We start from the raw sequence: 17,220 nt of genomic DNA, 5'->3' as shown, positions 1-17,220 counted from the left end.
ATCGTAGCCAGCCACCATTTTAGTCTTAAAGGGAGAGTACACCATTTCGTGGACGGAGGTGGAGGAGGAAGGGAGAAGAAGCTAGACTTGAATAAAGTAAAAGCCGTAGGCTCTATTACTGCCACTGATACCAATATTGGGTGCCTGCTCCGTGTAAAGCAGTCCTCTGGGCACCGAGAGAAGTTCCGAGGCACGGCCCCTCTCCGTTCGTCCAGGACCTTCGAGGGAAAAGGGGGCAAGGCCCACCTGCACCCGGAAAGTGGGGCTGATAAATGAAAATCTTCAAGCCCTCGCCTGTACCCAGGTCCCAGAGCGGCTTGGGGACATGGGGCGCGAAAACTCCGGGAACGCACTGGGGCGCACCAATGTTGTCAGGGGTGAATGGAAGACCCCAACTGACCCTCTCTTAGAAGGTGGGGAGGTCGGAATCGCGTGTCGATTGCCCTCGGCTACCCAGCTCAACCCTCCGGACTGAGATCCACGAGAGAGGCGCGCAAGGCAGAGGGTGCTGCCGGTCGGTCACCTGTCCCCGCAGCCTCAGGGCTGCTGGCGAATTCCACGACCGAGGAGGCGGCCGGGTTGGGCGGGCGGCCCTGGCTGGCCCTGCCCCTGGGGCGGCCCCGGGGATTCGGGCGGCGTAGTGAGGACGGCCCAAGTTTGCTGGCCTTCGACCCCGGGAGCCTCCTCAGGCTGGGCCCCAGGGTCAGAGGGCAAGGTGAAGGCTTCTGGGCGGAGCCAGTTAATATTCTAATGAACCTCGTCCAGGTCTGGGCTCTGTGGATCCAAAGCGGGGCAACTCAACAATAGTCGAGACTTACACGGTCACTCCCTTTGCAGTCCTGCCCTGCCCCGTGCCTCCCTATTCTGTAGAGGAACCCAAGTGTTTTCCCTCCCCCTCTCTTTTCAGCAGCTGTTGTTCCTTAAGGGCTGAGTCCTGCTAAACTCGTTTCCCCTCCAGCCTGGGAGTGGCCGGCTGCAGGTTCCTCTCCTCAGGTGTTGGCTCTGCCCTCCCCTACTACGTTGTTTTTTCCTTACTGTTTTATGTTCCTCCAAATCCCCCACTTTGGCTTAGGTTAATGTCCAACTGTACCCTGGAACCCGTAGAGAGGGGCAAGTATTAGTGACTACCTCTAAGACTAGGCTGTATGGCCACTTAAAAAATAAAGGTGAGAGTAATGACTGACTAGGAACTTCCTAAAAGCTTTGACATGAAGCTTTTGAAGTTTTCTCAGGTCACAGCTTGTTTTCCATACCATGCTCTACTTTCTTGACTTCCACCAGAGGCCCAACTCAGAAGGTCTCAAAAAGAGTCACTTAAAAACTGGTTTGCATTCGGGACGCCTGGGTGGCTCAGATGGTTAAGCGTCTGCCTTCGGCTCAGGTCGTGATCCCAGGGTCCTGGGATCGAGTCCCGCATCGGGCTCCCTGCTCCGCAGGAAGCCTGCTTCTCTCTCTCTCTCTCTCTCTCTCTCTCTCTCTCTCTCTCTGACTCTCATGAATAAAAAAAAAACTGGTTTGCATTCAATACACAGTTATTGCAAGTGTTCTAACACCACCATCCTTCACCCCTGCTCTCTTTGAACAGTTGTGCTTCAGCGTCACTGAGTCAGCTTGTCCTTAGCCTTGTTACTAATGATTGTTACAGGTGAGAGTGTGGGATGAAGCCTTTAACTAGAGGGATGCACTGGACCTTTCTGCAAGAGGGAATCCTAAAGTGGCCCCTGTTGACCACCAACCCTAGGCCCTCCCCACTGTGCCCCCAGACATCTTGCCTCAGCTCTGGGTTTGACAGGAAGTGAAACTCAATTGTCTGCCCAGCAGACCTGCTGGGACCCAGCCCTGGGCCCCGGATGTGCCGCACCCCCCCCCCACCACACACACCCTGAGAAGGAAGAGGAGAAAGAAGAGGCTGGGGAGAACAAGGCTGTTGTTTTTTCCTTTCCCTTTGTTCATTGCGGTTTCTTTCTTTCTGATTTTTATGATGTGGTTGATTAAAGAAATGAGCACCTGGAACAGTAGGCATTATACGCCTCCTCCTTAGATGTTTCTTGGCCTTTCTTCCCCTCCCACCCCCACCAATAACTGATGAGATATGATGGAGCACAGATCCTAAAGAAGACACAAAGAGGCCTAGAGTATGACTGATTTCATCCTATTCCTTAGAGAGATCACCCGGTGCCCCACTTTGAAGTCTCAAAAAAAAAGTCTTAACAGGAGCAATTTAACTTCAAGTAGAGACATATCCGAGGATGATGGAGTGAAAAACACAGGTCATACGTAGGGTGGTATCACTGCTGGTATTGTTTGCAAGCAAAGCTGAGTGCCTTAGGCTTGGTATCATTCTAAATGAGAGGTCCAGGGGCAGAAAACTGGAAGAGGTGCTAGGAGACTTGTTCTTTCTTATATTGTATGTTTAGGATGGCTTAGAGTGGGGAGGCTTTACACACACACACACACACACACACACACACACACACACACCCCAAGCCACTCTTTGGTACAGTCCTTAAGCGAGGCTATGTCTTTGGCTGTCTACAGAACTAAGCACAGGACCTGGTGCATAATGGGCCTTCAATAGTGCTTATGGTTCCTTATGACTAAAGAGGTTATATAGGAAGAGGAAATAGAGGTGCCTGACTGGCTCAATCGGTGCGTGGAGTATGCAACTCAAACTCGTGTTGTGAGTTCAAGTCCCATATTGGGTGTGGAGATTACTTTAAAATAATGATTAAGAAAAAAAAAAGGATGGGGAGTAGCAGGGCCCTTGTCTTTTTAAGACCGGGAGACAGGAGCAGAGAGACAGACCTTCTCCAACCCCTGCCTCCCTCAGATCTCCAGTTCAGGTGCAACAATACTCCCAAGCCCTATTACTCAACAGCTACATTTTTTTTTTAAGATTTTATTTATTTATTTGAGAGAGAGAATAAGAGAGAGAGAGTACATGAGAGGGGGGAAGGTCAGAGGGAGAAGCAGACTCCCTGCTGAGCAGGGAGCCCGATGCGGGACTCGATCCCAGGACTCCAGGATCATGATCTGAGCCGAAGGCAGTCGCTTAACCAACTGAGCCACCCAGGCGCCCCCAACAGCTACATTTCTAATAAAAATGGGAGAGTTTGGGGGCACCTGGGTGGCTCAGTCGTTTAGCGTCTGCTTTCGGCTCAGATCCTAGGATCGAGCCCCTGCATCGGGCTCCCCGCTCAGCAGGAAGCCTGCTTCTCCCTCTCCCACTCCCCCTGCTTGTGTTCCCTCTCTCGCTGTGTCTCTCTCTGTCAAATAAATAAATAAAATCTTTTTAAAAAAAAGGGGGGGAGTTTTTCCAGTAAGTCTGTATGGAAACACTCAAGAACTGCTTAGATCCCTCTATTTCCACTAGAGGGCCTCATGTATTCATTCCTTCTCCTCTCCAACCCCCATCAAAAGTATGTATATATTATGTGTGTGTGTATGCATATACACAACATACACATCACACAGTACTCCCCTCCCCCTCTCTTCTACCACCAGATATAAGAGGGAAGATTCCAGGAACTCAAGCCCTGTTACTGTGCCCTACTTCAATGAGAGGTAGGAGGGGGTTAGCCTGGGTTGGGGCGGGGCCAGGGAGCAGGATGCCCCGGTCCCCAGTTCCTACCAGTAAGTCCTAGGCCTCTGTCTATCTCCCTTGTACTCACTGCCAGCCTCACCGCCATTCATGCTGCCCCAAGAGCCTTAACAACTTCAGAACAGATTCCAGACAGGAGGAGCTGAAAGGATCTTCTCTCACCCCTACTTTTGGCCAGGGCCTTTTACAGCACCTGCCAAGGCCAGCAGGTAAAGTGGGAGGGTTAGGGCATGGAGAAAGAGTGGACACAGACCAGAGTGCTCTTTGCACCTAAACAACCCCAGAATTAAGGGAAGGCCCGGAGTCTTGAGAGAAGGAGGTGTACTTACACTGGGGAAAACAGGTCTGAGCCGTCTAGGGTTTGGGTTTTAGGGAGGTGAGAAACCTAGAGGTAAAGGTGGGCCTCAAATAGTGTTAAGCACTGCAGAGCCCATGAGAGGAGGGAAGCATTTGTATCCCAGGATGCAGAGTCTGGGACTCTGGGCTTGCTGCTGTGGAAACTTCTGAGTATGAATTCGGTCAATGGTGGATAGAAAGGAGTTGAGAAGGGAAGTCCCTGGATGGCAGCAATTAGGAGAGGGTCAGAGGTTGCCTGGGTGGGCACCTGCCAAACTGTGCCACCAGCGGGCCCGCCCTCTATCATGACCTCCCACGGTTGGGATAAGGGGAGAGCTGTGAGTGATTAGAAAGAAGGGAAGATAGGGCTCCTGGGTGGCTCAGTCGGTTGAGCGGCTGCCTTCGGCTCGGGTCATGATCCTGGAGTCTCGGGATCGAGTCCCGCATCGGGCTCCCTGCTCCGCAGGGAGTCTGCTTCTCCTTCTGACCCTCTTCCCTCTCGTGCTCTCTCTCATTCTCTCTCTCTCAAATAAATAAAAAAATCTTAAAAAAAGAAAGAAGGGAAGATGGATAGAAACCGAGCTATCCCGAGGCGGGAAGAAGATGAGAAGCGCAAAACGTGGAGAAAGTGGTGCAGACCAGAACCCTGGAGATATTGGGGAGGTTGGGGGCTCAGGCTTGGTGAACTGGAAACAGGGGCCTCCGCATGACTGCAGTTCCCGGAGTCGGGGGCGCGGGCACGGGGCGCGGGCGGGCAGGCCGGGGCGGGGGGCGGGCAGCTGTGTCGTCAGGAACGGGGCGGCCTCGCGGCGGCCGCGCCTGCCTGGTCCGTCCCCTCCAGCCCAGCTCGGGCTCCAGCTCCCGCGCCGGCGCTTCAGCTCCCACCGCGCGCCCTCCGCAGGCAAGGTAGAGACCCCGCGAGCCCCCCAACCCCCGCGCCTCCTGCCCTCCACCCCCGGAGCGGGAGGGGGCGGGGGCCGCGGAAAGGGCCGCCGCCGGGCTAGGGTAGGGCTGCCGGGCCGAGAAGGAGGAAGCCCGACAGCTGGAGCGGGTAGCTTGAGGGGTTTGCGCCAGGACGCGGGGGGCAGCGGGAGAGCTGGGCCGGAACTCCGTAGGCAGCGTCTCCCCCAGACCTTCCCCTCCATTGCCCCCAGTCACTCGGAGGGACGGTGAAGCTCGGCTCCTAGGGGCCCGAGTCAAGCAAAGTCCGTTTTGGAACCGCCACAGCGCTGCACGGGTGCAGAAGGGTTCTTCTTTGGCCTCCGTCCCCAACTTCCCATCCCTACCCTTTCCACACCTGTCACCAGGAAGTTTCTGAAACTACCTGGGTCTGAATCCCACTTTTCACCTCTAAATGGGAGAAATGAGCTTTACTGAGGAAGAAATAGGATTACTACTGGGCATCTCCTCAGCCTCAGATCATATGAGCCCACATCCCCCAACCATGCCAACATTGTAACTTCCTCCTGTACTACACACACACACACACACACACACACACACACACACCCTTAATCAGGCAACATCACTACTTGCAATGTTTGTGGAGGCTTAGTGAATTTTGACACTTCAAGGCAAATGATTCCCTCTCTGGGATCCGGGGCCACCGACTAGCAGCAGGCATGGGCAGGAAAGAATAGACCCTCCCTCAGTCCTGGGAAAGGGGAGGAGGACGCAGGCCCTGGTGTGATTAAGGGATTCAGAAGTCCTGGTAATCAGGCCTGGGCTTGCTTCTTGGGTTTCTTGCTGGGTCAGCCTGAATGTTCTGGGGGCAGAGCAGATTCTTGAGTAATGGTAAATTTATATGACTTGGAATGGGAGTGACGAATGTTTAAGTGAAAAAGCACACTTTAAATGTTTGCACTGGCCTTGGAAATCGTATTTATCTCTTGGTTACCAGCAATTTTAGTATTTATTGTTTAAAATAAGATCTAGAAAACAGAGGCACTAGGATTTAATGGAATGGACTAAAGATAGGACGTCTAGAGTCTGGGTGTGATCCTGAGATTGTGGCTCTCTGTCTGGGCCTCCGTTTCCTCCTCTGTAAAGTGTGAGAGTTGGTACCTCCCAGCTCTGAGGATGTTCTAGGATTCTCTGCCTCCAAGTCAACTTCTTACTTTCTCACCTCAAGTTGGTAGGGATGGGCAGGGAAGCCAGAGGAGGGAAAGGAAGGGTGAGTCACAGATAGCTGGCAAGCGGGCAGCAGACCCCACCCTCCCAACCCTGGCATTTGCCTGGACTAGCCCAGGTTATAGCCTCAGGGCTGGGATGGAGCAGGGAGGACAAAATTGGACTTGTTACGGTTTGTTAAGGTCCAGGATCCTAATAGTTTATATGCCTTTCAGCAACAGGGGCAGCCAGACTTTCGGTGAGACAAGTCAGGAGGACAACTGAAAAGATACCAGGAGCCCTTATGTCCAAGGTCCCAGCCTAGAGGTGTCCTTGGACCTTGACAGTCTAGTTTCTAGCCACCTCCTCACCCTACCCTCCCAAAGGCAAAGTGCAGTATCTCAGTCCTACCTGTCTGTGCCTGCGATGACACAATGGGGGAAAGTGTATGACTGGGCTTCACTGCTGTTGGGAGTTCCTAGAACTGATGCCTTCCTGGCACCATTTTTCCTCATCTCCAGATGTGTGTCTCTGTGTACCACCCTTGTATAACAGCAACAAGAACAACAATGGCTAACATTTACTGAGTCCTTCCTCTGTGCCATATGACTGCTCCCTCTGTGCCTTACAGTTGCTAAGTATATTGCATGTATTAGCTTACTTAATCCCCATGCTGTGACTGATTTCTCTAGGTACCCATTTTACCAATGAGGAAACAGGTTCAGGAAGATGAAATAACTCACCCAAGAGCTAGGATTCTAATCCATACCTGTCTAATGCAAAAGCCCCATTCTCTTAACCTCTACTATAAATTACATGCAAGAGCTGGGGGGCTAGGAGGGGTTGTTGTGAAAAGAGAGATGTGTCCTCTTTCCTGTTCATCGTCCCTCCTTTGCTCTTTCCTTGTCACTTTCTCTCTCAGATTTCATTTCCTAGAACCTTGGAGCCATCTAAGAATCCCCAGGGGTAATCAGAGAGGCTAATTAAGCCATACGGACCCAATTATCCCTAAGGCTCTTAGGTATTCATTAGATCTGTTGGCAGTAGAAGTTGGATTAGAGTCATTGAAAAGAGCCAGATGGGTGGAGTCCTTTCTCCAGAATATCAGTGTCCCAGGATCCCCTTCTTGGTATTCCCAGAGAGCCCCCAGAAGAGGAATGGTATACTACATGGGTGTGGACAGCAGAGATGTCCCAAGGGCAGAGGCTGTAAAGAAGATTCTTGCACCATCAGAAAGGAAATTCTTGTAGGCCCTAACTGCCTCCTTGAGCCTTACCCAACAAACCCTAAATAAGTGGGCAAAGGGGAGGCAGAAGCCCCAGATGGAGTGCGATAATAAGTGCATTTTAGCAAAATTCATTCATTCAGCAAATACCTATTTAGCACCTCCTATGTGTGTTCCAAATTGTTTCCTCTTCCCCTGTCAGGACGGATACTATGGCATCCCATTTGACCATATTTGGACTAATATTTTCCAACCTATGGCTCCTCCCTAACTTTGCACAACGATTTGTACAAACAATATGGAGCACCTACAACACACTGGGCACTGTTTTAGGTATTGGGGATATAGTGGTGAGCAATACCGACAAGTTCCTGCCCTTGTGGAACTTACATTTTGGTAGGAGAAGACAAACAGTAAACAAAGAAGCAAATAAATTAGCAGGGCAATTTCCACTCACGGTACATTCTATGAAGGGAACGAAGGAGGGTGTTGTGCAAAAGAGGGGGGCTGCTTTAGGAGGGAAGGATCAGGGAAGGTCTCTTGAAGGAACTGACACTTCAGCTGAAGCAAGAGGGCAGCTCTGCCAAGAGTGGGGAAGGGTGTTCTAGGCAGAGAGAACAGTAAGTCTCGTGGCCTTGAGCAGGGGAGAGCTTGGCTTGAAGAACAGAAAGGAGGGCAGTGAGATTAGAAGGCAGTGTGTGGAGGGGAGAGTGGAACGAGAGGAGGACAGAGCCAGGCAGGGGCCCCATCACATGGTTCTTGGGGTAGAGCTTTGACTCCTCCACTTATCACCTGCCTTGGGAAGTCCCAACCTCTTCGAACTCCAGTTTCTTCATGTGAAGAATGGCTCTACCAGGAATTTCTTATCTCATAAGTTCTAATTGTAGTTGTTAGTACAATAATAACTACCATTTCTTGTAGGCCTTCTATATGCAGGTGTCATACTGGGTACTTTTCATACACGATTTGACTTAATCTTCACAACTGTGGCAGACAGGTATCATTCTTTCCATTTCACAATGTAACATGTCCCAGTCACACAGCGGTATCAGAGCTAAGAATGGAACCCATCTATGACTAACTCTAGTTTTGCTGGACTCCTAAACGCTGCTGTACTATACTAATGTGAAATATTACTGCTATTGCTGTTATTGAATCTTCAAGTCAAGTTGCCCTCTGCAACGTGGCCCCAGGGCCAGTGGGCACCATGAGCCCCGTGATGGCTCCTCCTTGGTCCCTGGGTCCCATAGCTGCAAGTTAGGACTCCCTGAACACTGCTAACCTAGCAGGGTCCAAGGAAGTCCCCGCATCTGAGACTCCTGCACTCAGCTCAACCCTCCTACAACTGGGAAGCCAGGCAGATGTTCAGAGCCTTCTTCCCCTACCTTCCCCTACCCCCTACCTCCTCCCAATCTCGCGCGCCTGGGTCCCCGCGCTTCCCCAGTGGAGCTGTGAAGGGTGCAGGCGAGGCGGGGCCGGGGCTGGGGACCTGGCCAGAGCTGGTTCTGTGTCGCGCGTCAGAAGCGCTAGAGGTCGTTGAGGGGCGTGGGTGGTTCGGGAAGTGGGTGGCTGAGCGGGGCTGGGGACCGAGGCTGGAGGCGGAGCAAGATGGGATCGTGGCCGGGGAGGCGTGCCGCAAACGCAGTGAGAACTACCCGAAGGGCCGAAGGGCCAGGACTGCGGGATCCGACATGGGCGAGAGCGCGGGCTCAGGAGCGACTGCAGAGACTGGGGGTGGCGGGAGAAAAGGTAGAAACAGGCGAGGGACACACCCACAAAGACACATATAGACTTGTACAGCGGGGGGGGGGGGGGGGGGGAGATTCAGAAATGAATCAAGACAGATTGGGGGAGACATCAGGGAGCTGAAGAAGGATCCAGAAAGGGAGGGGAGAGAGTCAGAGATGAGTCAAAGAAACAGAGACAGAGGATAGACTCGGTTAGGGAGAGACAAACATAGGGGAGAGGTACAGGGTGAAAGGAAGAGACTTGGGAGGGACTCAGAGACAAGAAAAGAACAGAAATAATAGTGACTGGAGAATTAATGGAGCGGACAGAAGCAAAGACAGGCAGAAAAGCTGGCCCTTCCTGCCACATACTCTTCTCATCTCCCTCCAGACCTACCCTTGGAAGCATAGATCCAGGCGTGAGAAGTACTACCAAGCTGCTTTTGTGGCCTTCCTTAAGAAAAAAAGAAAGATGGCCAAGGAGAAGGGCCTGATAAGCCCCAATGATTTTGCCCAGCTGCAGAAGTACATGGAATGTGAGTGTTCCTCTCCGTCCTGAAGAATCCCTGGTCCTTACCCCCCTTCCCCTAGTTTCCCCAGTGGCCTGAAGCCAGTCAGCTCCTGAGATATGCCTATGGCTGGGAAAGGGAGGAGAGGGAGATGGGAGATGTCTGTGGTCTCAGCTCTCCACCTACCTTCTCTGAACCTCAGCTGCCTGCTCCAAGTCTCAGAGAAGAGATGTAAACAGAGGTACCACTCTGGAGCATCTGAAATGTTATTCTCTCGATATTTCTCTCTGCATTTCTGGGTTTCTTCCTGGAATTTCTTCTCCATCTCACTTGAATCTTTTTTCCTGTTGGATGTCTGGGTGGGACTCCAGCAGAGGGCAGGGAAAACCAAAGCAGACTAATGCTCTTCCTTCATCCTCTTCATACCCTAGACTCTACCAACAAGGTCAGCGATGTCCTAAAGCTCTTTGAGGATGGTGAAATGGCTGAATATCTCCAAGGAGATGTGAGTGGCAGCTGGGCAATCCTCTCCTTGACCAACTCTTCCCATCTTTGGTTTTACTACTCTGCTGTGATCCCTAACTTCCAGGGATTATTCTGGGCCCACCCCTTTCTGTTCTCCCTCTCGATACCCCGGTGCCCATTGTTACCACAGCTATTGCTATAGGACAAAGCAAGAGATTGTAATTGAGGACTCAGCCTCGAGAAGAAGAAACCATAGTCTGCCTTGGATGCTTCTTAGCTCTACACTTGTTGTCTCTGTCCTTACTACTCCTAAGTCTTCAGTCCCCATCTCCCATCCTGTACACTCCCTAGGGTAATGCTTGCTCTCATCATAGGCCATTGGGTACGAGGGATTCCAGCAATTTTTGAAAATCTATCTGGAAGCAGATAACATTCCCAATCACCTAAGCCTGGCACTGTTTCAATCCTTCAAGATGGGTCACTTAGAAGACACTGTGGAAAATGGTATGGTCATGAAGGTGGGACTGAGCTGGACTTCCGGAAGAAAAGTGAAAGTAGTATGGGTTTTGGGGTGAGAGTTGAATTGAGTCCCATGTTGGAGGCAGGATTGGGGAAGAGAGGTGGAGGATGGCCATGCTGGCCTAGGAGCTAGAGGGAGGAAAGTTAAAGGGCAGAGTTGGAACAAAGGAAAAGAGAAGAGCCAGAGTAGAGAGACCCCCCAATCTCAGATCTGCTGTCCTTTCTGTAACCAGATGTGGTGTGTCTCAGTGATGTCTCCTGCTACTTTTCCCTTCTGGAGGGTGGCCGGCCAGAAGACAAGCTAGAATGTGAGTTGCCATCCTGGTCTGGGAGAGGGGAGGGGAGGGGGTATTCCCCAGCCTTCCTTCCTTCATTTTTTCAGGATTCCCAAAGGCTGACAGGGCCAGACAAAGGTGGGGCCAGAGAATGGGCCCATTTCCTCTGTTCCCCTAGACTCCTTATACCTAATGCCATTCACCATAGTCACCCCAGTTCCCATGTCCTGTACGTTTTCATGTGGGTGGCCTGGGTTTTTCTTGGGTTGTGGGAGGTGTGTTCTGTCTCCCCTATTAGAGTCACCAAGGATGGAATCCAGGCCTGTTCCCCCCTCCCTTTTTGTCTTCTTTCTCAGTCCCAGCACCAGGCTCTGGGCTCTTCATCTAAAAGATGTCTCCCATCTCTTTATTTCCCCTGTATTCTGTTATGAATTTGGGGGACATCCCTCACAAACTGACCCTGGCCCCCCTAAAACACCCCACAGTCACCTTCAAGCTGTACGACACGGACAGAAATGGGATCCTGGACAGCTCAGTGAGTTGGGGGACCTGTATGCTGGCCAAGGGAGTATGTGTCCATTTGTTTGTGCCCTCCTGTCCCAACTCTTCCAAGGGTCTTAAGAAGCGGAGGAAGCTAGAGGGAGAAGCCAAGTCCTCCAGGACTAAATTTGGGAGTGGGTTCAGCTCTTGGTTCCTAAAAGAGGAGGCCAGAGACATGAATTGGGGGCTACCTTGCAAACATAGCAACACACATAGACACTCATTTACTTGGCAGAGACACCTGGAGAGGTGGCTCTCGGGGTGGAACCCAGGAACCCTGATTTCTAGGGAAGAGTTTGAATGGTGGTAGTGAGGTGGGATATGGCTGCTGTGGCTCTTAATTCTTGGTCCCCAGGAAGTGGACAGACTCATCATACAGATGATGCGAGTGGCTGAATACCTGGATTGGGACGTGTCTGAGCTAAGGCCGGTAAGGCAGTTTTTCCTTCATGTCCCTCCTTGTGCCTTCTCCCCGGTGAGTCCTGCAACTACCCTACCCCATTTCTGATAGGCAGCCGCGTTCCCTTGGTGAGGGTGGCTGGGCTGGATGTCCTAGGGGGCAGAGGTGTCAGATGTGAGGGGCCACTCACACCAGAAGTCCCCTCCATTCCCTGCTCAGATTCTTCAGGAGATGATGAAAGAGATTGACTATGACGGCAGCGGTTCTGTCTCCCTCGCTGAGTGGCTCCGGGCTGGGGCCACCACTGTGCCCCTGCTCGTGCTGCTGGGTTTGGAGATGGTGAGTAGGAGAGACTTATGGAGACGGGTAAAATAGCTGCCTTGGGTTGTGTGTGCCAGCGGCTGGCGCTCTAAGGGAAGAGAGGTGGAGGATGGGTGGGATGTCTGGGTGGGAGGTGGGAGATGTCTGAGTGGAGGACCCCCCCTAGCATCTGCTGTGTCCTCCCAGACTCTGAAGGACAATGGGCAGCACCTGTGGAGACCCAAGAGGTTCCCCCGACCGGTCTACTGCAACCTGTGCGAGTCGAGCATTGGTCTTGGCAAACAGGGGCTGAGCTGTAACCGTGAGTGGTGGGGCCTGGGAGTGTGGGGGCAGAGGGGCAGCCCAGCTATCTGCAGGAGCATGCTGCTTTGACCTTCGAGAGATCTGGGTTTGAGTTCTGAGCTCTGCCACTGGCTAGTTAGGTGGGAAAGCCACAGAGCTTTCTCTTCCTTTCTTTCTTGAAGTAGAGTTGACGCATAATGTTACATTAGTTTCAGGTGTACCACATGGCCACATAACTTCTTTAAGCCTCAATTTAAAATGAGGTTTCCTCGACTGAAAATGAAGTAACTGTGAGCATTAAATAAGTGGATGCAAGAAAAGTACTTCACATGGTGCATGTATATATTATTAAGTCTGCAATAAAAAATAAAAATTAGCTGCTATTATTGTCATTGCTATTGTTAAATCTAGGCCTTTGCATCTTCCAGCTGAGTTCCTGGCATTTAGAAGGAGTGGGGGTAGGCATGTGGTAGCAATTGCTCTTTCACGGGGAAGAGCGAGCAAAAGGCACAGGTCTTGGAGTTGAGCCCCCACCTCAAACTTTAATTCTCTACCACACTCTCATAATTATAACTGAATGATCCCGCCTTACACCCAGGTAAGGAGGAGATGGGGGAGGGACTGTAACTAAGGCTCTGACCCTCTTCCTTCTCGCCCAGTCTGTAAGTACGTCGTTCATGACCAGTGTGCCATGAAGGCCTTGCCTTGTGAAGTCAGCACCTATGCCAAGTCTCGGAAGGACATTGGTGTGAGTGACTGCATGCCCACCCCAATACCACCCGCATCCTGGCCCTTGGCCCGTTGCTGCCCTCAGCCCTTCCCCTCATCCCTGCTCCAACCCTCTCAGACTAGGGATTGCCTTTCTCCCCAAGATCCAATCACATGTGTGGGTGAGAGGAGGCTGTGAGTCTGGCCGATGCGACCGCTGTCAGAAGAAGATCCGCATTTACCACAGTCTAGTCGGACTGCATTGTGTGTGGTGCCACCTAGAGGTCAGTTTGGGGAGCTCTCCAGCCTCTGCCTTGGGACTCCTCCCTAAACTGCCCTCTGCATGGGTCTCCCTGACTACATCTCCCTCATAGCCACAGTTGCCCTTGCTCCCAAGGGCTCTCTTTCCAGTACTAGACCCTCAGAGTTGAGAGGTGACGGGTTCCCTCCATGATGTCTGTATGCCCACCTTGTCTTTCAGATTCATGATGACTGCCTGCAAGCCATGGGTCATGAGTGTGACTGTGGGCTGCTCCGGGATCACATCCTGCCTCCATCTTCCATCTATCCCAGTGTCCTGGTAAGACCCTTGGGCAGTGGCTAAGAGGGGACAGGAGGAGTGCTTCCCCTGATGTAAACACACACACACACACACACACACACACACACACACACACACACGCCATGCCCTTTATAGCAGAGAACCTATACTTTTAGGATTCAGGTCAGACCGTTATCTGCTTAGGGATTCATATACAATCCAGTTTTCCTTCCCTTTGCTTCCCTCCCTTTCTAGGCCTCTGGACAGGAGCGTAAAGTTAGCAAAACAAGCCAGAAGACCATGGATGACTTAAATCTGAGCACCTTTGAGGCTCTGCGGGTACATGAAGGGGGTGGGTTTTTCTTGGCTGGAGCCCTCATAGGAGGGAATGAAGTGGGAAACATGGGGAATGGTGCTTGTTCTCCAGAAGCCCCACTGTGGTCGGGGGGGGGAAGGGGAAAGCATCTTTGGGGGCGGGCCAGCCTTCTGTCACTGTTTCCAGGGCCCATCTTACCTGGCAAAATCCTGTTTTCCTTATTCTTGTTTTTTCCCCAAATGCAGATTGACCCTGTTTCTAACACCCACCCACTTCTGGTCTTTGTCAACCCTAAGAGTGGCGGGAAGCAGGGGGAGAGGTGAGAAGAGATATACTGGGTCTTCTAAGATGGAGAAGGAGGACCGATAGAGGTTGGGGAATCTGTGTGTATGGAGGGGACATACCTTGAGGAGGACAGCAAGAGGATGGAGTATAGACTGTCCATCCCCTACCATAAACTTTCCTTTCTCCCTCATACAGGGTGCTTTGGAAATTCCAGTATCTACTAAATCCTCGACAGGTATTCAACCTCCTAAAGGATGGTCCTGAGGCAGGGTGAGTATAGGTTGGGGATTGTATCACAGTGTTTGTATGTGTCTGCCTGTGTATGTTGGGGGAGAGCAGAAAAGAATACATGTTGGGAGGACAGGGCTAGGGGACCCCAAGAAAGCAGAATTCAGAATGCTGCTTTTAGTAATGTTGCTGGGTATCCCCATGCCCCTGAGTTCTCTGGTTCATCTTTGTTCTGCTCTCAAAACATAAAGATACCAGTTTCTCCCTAACCACTGAGGAGTGGCTATAACTTTCCCCATTGTATTTTTTCTCTGACCTTAACAGAAACAAGTCTTTTGACAAAGGGGAGGGGGGTCATATGGAATGAGAGATAAGAAGTAATCTGCCTGTCCAGGAGTTGTTAGACTCAATCCTATGGTCCTCCCTCATCTCTCTTCCCTTCAATCTCAGGCTCAGATTCTTCAGGGATGTTCCTGGTTGTCGGATTTTGGTGTGTGGTGGAGATGGCACAGTAGGCTGGATTCTGGAGACCATAGGTCAGTATAGGGAGAGGCTCTGGGAAGGGCACTGGGGCATTGGCCTTCTAGAGCTAACTCCCTCCATCCATCCCCTGACCTGCTTCCCTAGACAAAGCCAACTTGCCTGTTGTACCTCCTGTTGCTGTGTTGCCCCTGGGCACTGGAAATGATCTGGCTCGGTGCCTAAGATGGGGAGGAGGTAAGTGGTTAGAAATTGTTTTCCTGGGAGACGGGGAGTTGGGTAGGAAGGGAAAGGCACATAGAGCAGGTGTCTAGACATTGTTATAGAAAGACGGTTGGAGAAGAAGAGAGGCACAGATAGGTGGTTACCAAAGTGGATTGTCCCCAAGGAAGAAAGCTTGGGATGAAGCGAAGACCACAGTCTGAACCTAGAAGGGTCAGGGTGACAGTCCTCTTCCCTACATACCAAAAAATATCCTTCTTTTGGGCGCCTGGGTGGCTCAGTTGGTTAAGCGACTGCCTTCGGCTCAGGTCATGATCCTGGAGTCCCGGGATTGAGTCCCACATCAGGTTCCCTGCTTGGTGGGGAGTCTACTTCTCCCTCTGACCCTCCCCTCTCTCATGTGCTCTCTCTCTCTCTCTCAAATAAATAAATAAAATCTTTAAAAAAATATCCTTCTGTTTCTCCCAACCAATTCTTCGGGCTCAGAGAATCAAGGAATACGGAGGACAACGTGGGAATGAGAAAGGTTGTATAAGAGCTAAACCAGATGTTCAGTGATGGAGCTAGCAGGGAGCTTGGCCATGATTCATTCAACCACTCAGCCAGTTAATCGGGGGTCATTCATTCATTTATAATCATTTCTTCCCAAGTCAGTCACAACAGTCTCTTAACTATACTCTGATTTCTAGACTCTTTCTAGTCTCCTTTCAAACAGAAAGAGTTCAGGGGATGGTATTGGTAGATAAAGAGGTCAGGGTGGGGCAGGTTGAATTTGAAGTGTCTTTATTTGAGGCTGTTGGACTCAGAGTCCAGCTCTGAGATCTTGCAGAGGTTATGGAAGGAGAGTGAAAGGCATTCTAGGTAGAAGTTGTATAAGGCCAAACAGCATAGTAGTGCATGCATTAGGGAGTGTGAGTCATGCAGTGCAAGGTGGGGAATGGGGAGAGGAAGGACTGAGTTGAACCGGGTCCAGATTAGGGAGGGTCCTGAATGCTGTGCTGAGGAGTTTTTTTACTTTATCCTGCCAGAGACTGAAAGCAGACAGCCCACAGAAATGATTTGTATTGTCTTGCATTGTTCGCCTTGCAGTGTTTTAAATTTTTTAAACCTCTCTTATTTCTAAGAAGTGAGTCATATATTCTTCAGTTCACCACAATCTTCTCAGATCCCTGCTATTCACTCATTCACTTCACCTTTCTAGCCACTGAGGCATTTGATTGTGCAAACCCTAAACCATAGGGAACTCTTGAACTCATGAAAAATGTAACTCAAAGAAAAAATAGGTGTGTGTGTATATATATATATATATGCCTATTTATATATACTTATATATATATAAATTATGTTCTCTATATATGTAATAAAAATTGTTGTGTAAATAAAATATTATTCCAGAATGTAGAAATATCTCTGGGTATATATTATAATCTAAATCTTGTATATAGGGGCACCTAGGTGGCTCAGTTGGTTAAGCATCTGCCTTCGGCTCAGGTCATGATCCCAGGGTCTTGGGATCCAGCCCCGCTTCAGGCTCCCTGCTCAGCGGGGAGTCTGCTTCTCCTTCTCCCTCTGCCCCTTCCCCCTGCTCGTGCTCTCTCACGCATTCTCTTTCTCAAAGAAGTAAATGAAATCTTTTTAAAAAAATAAATCTTGTATATAAACATAGGACCAATTTTTTTTTTTTTAGATTTATTTAGTTGAGAGAGAGAGCAGGGGAGACCAAGCAGGGGGAAGGACAGAGGGAGAGGGAAAGAAGCAGACTCCCTGCTGAGCAGGAGCCCGGAGCCCATCTCCAGGCTCGATCTCGGATCCCATGACCCTGAGATCATGACCTGAGTCGAAATCAAGAGTCAGACGTTTAATGGACTGAGCCACCCAGGTGCCCCGGCCAGCTTTTAAATCTTCAACATCGAACTTCGTGTTTACTTAAAATATTAGGCACTTTGAAATTATGTATTCACTCTGTGTTCTGCAAATGAGACTCTCATAGCAGTTTCTGCCAATTCAACCTGAATCATGAAATAATCATATAAATACAACACTAAATTTGTGTTTGAAAATTTGTGTTGATACTGAAAAAAATCGTAAGATTTGAAGAAGAAGAAGAGATGAGAGGAGTACCACAATGGGA

The 17,220-nt window shown here is 50.6% G+C and overlaps 1 protein-coding gene across 5 annotated transcripts in view; it reads left to right on the top strand.

Annotated features, from left to right (window-relative positions):
- The first annotated feature begins 3,498 nt into the window (after window positions 1-3,498).
- The window catches only part of DGKA (diacylglycerol kinase alpha), a 23,541-nt gene continuing 9,819 nt past the window's right edge, over window positions 3,499-17,220 (top strand). For 2 of the 5 annotated variants that reach the window (XM_073900865.1, XM_073900864.1), the window contains exons 1-17: window positions 9,002-9,020; window positions 9,390-9,534; window positions 9,939-10,012; window positions 10,347-10,476; window positions 10,725-10,799; window positions 11,252-11,301; window positions 11,662-11,736; window positions 11,926-12,045; window positions 12,214-12,328; window positions 12,969-13,057; window positions 13,182-13,301; window positions 13,499-13,597; window positions 13,814-13,897; window positions 14,120-14,193; window positions 14,355-14,429; window positions 14,838-14,923; window positions 15,015-15,104. In XM_073900865.1, the coding sequence (XP_073756966.1) occupies window positions 9,471-9,534; window positions 9,939-10,012; window positions 10,347-10,476; window positions 10,725-10,799; window positions 11,252-11,301; window positions 11,662-11,736; window positions 11,926-12,045; window positions 12,214-12,328; window positions 12,969-13,057; window positions 13,182-13,301; window positions 13,499-13,597; window positions 13,814-13,897; window positions 14,120-14,193; window positions 14,355-14,429; window positions 14,838-14,923; window positions 15,015-15,104 (1,420 nt within the window). In that variant the 5' untranslated portion in view covers window positions 9,002-9,020; window positions 9,390-9,470. Of the gene's footprint in view, window positions 3,565-3,644; window positions 3,811-4,744; window positions 4,844-9,001; window positions 9,021-9,389; window positions 9,535-9,938; window positions 10,013-10,346; window positions 10,477-10,724; window positions 10,800-11,251; window positions 11,302-11,661; window positions 11,737-11,925; window positions 12,046-12,213; window positions 12,329-12,968; window positions 13,058-13,181; window positions 13,302-13,498; window positions 13,598-13,813; window positions 13,898-14,119; window positions 14,194-14,354; window positions 14,430-14,837; window positions 14,924-15,014; window positions 15,105-17,220 lie in introns of those variants that run through there. The other 3 variants (XM_025882692.2, XM_073900867.1, XM_025882694.2) reach the window with 3 other exon arrangements.

Source organism: Callorhinus ursinus, unplaced genomic scaffold, assembly GCF_003265705.2.
Source record: "Callorhinus ursinus isolate GAN/ISIS: 27379988/994484 unplaced genomic scaffold, GSC_fseal_2.0 scaffold14, whole genome shotgun sequence".
NCBI classification, from domain to species: domain Eukaryota; kingdom Metazoa; phylum Chordata; class Mammalia; order Carnivora; family Otariidae; genus Callorhinus; species Callorhinus ursinus.
This window is presented reverse-complemented; position numbering and strand designations above follow the sequence as displayed.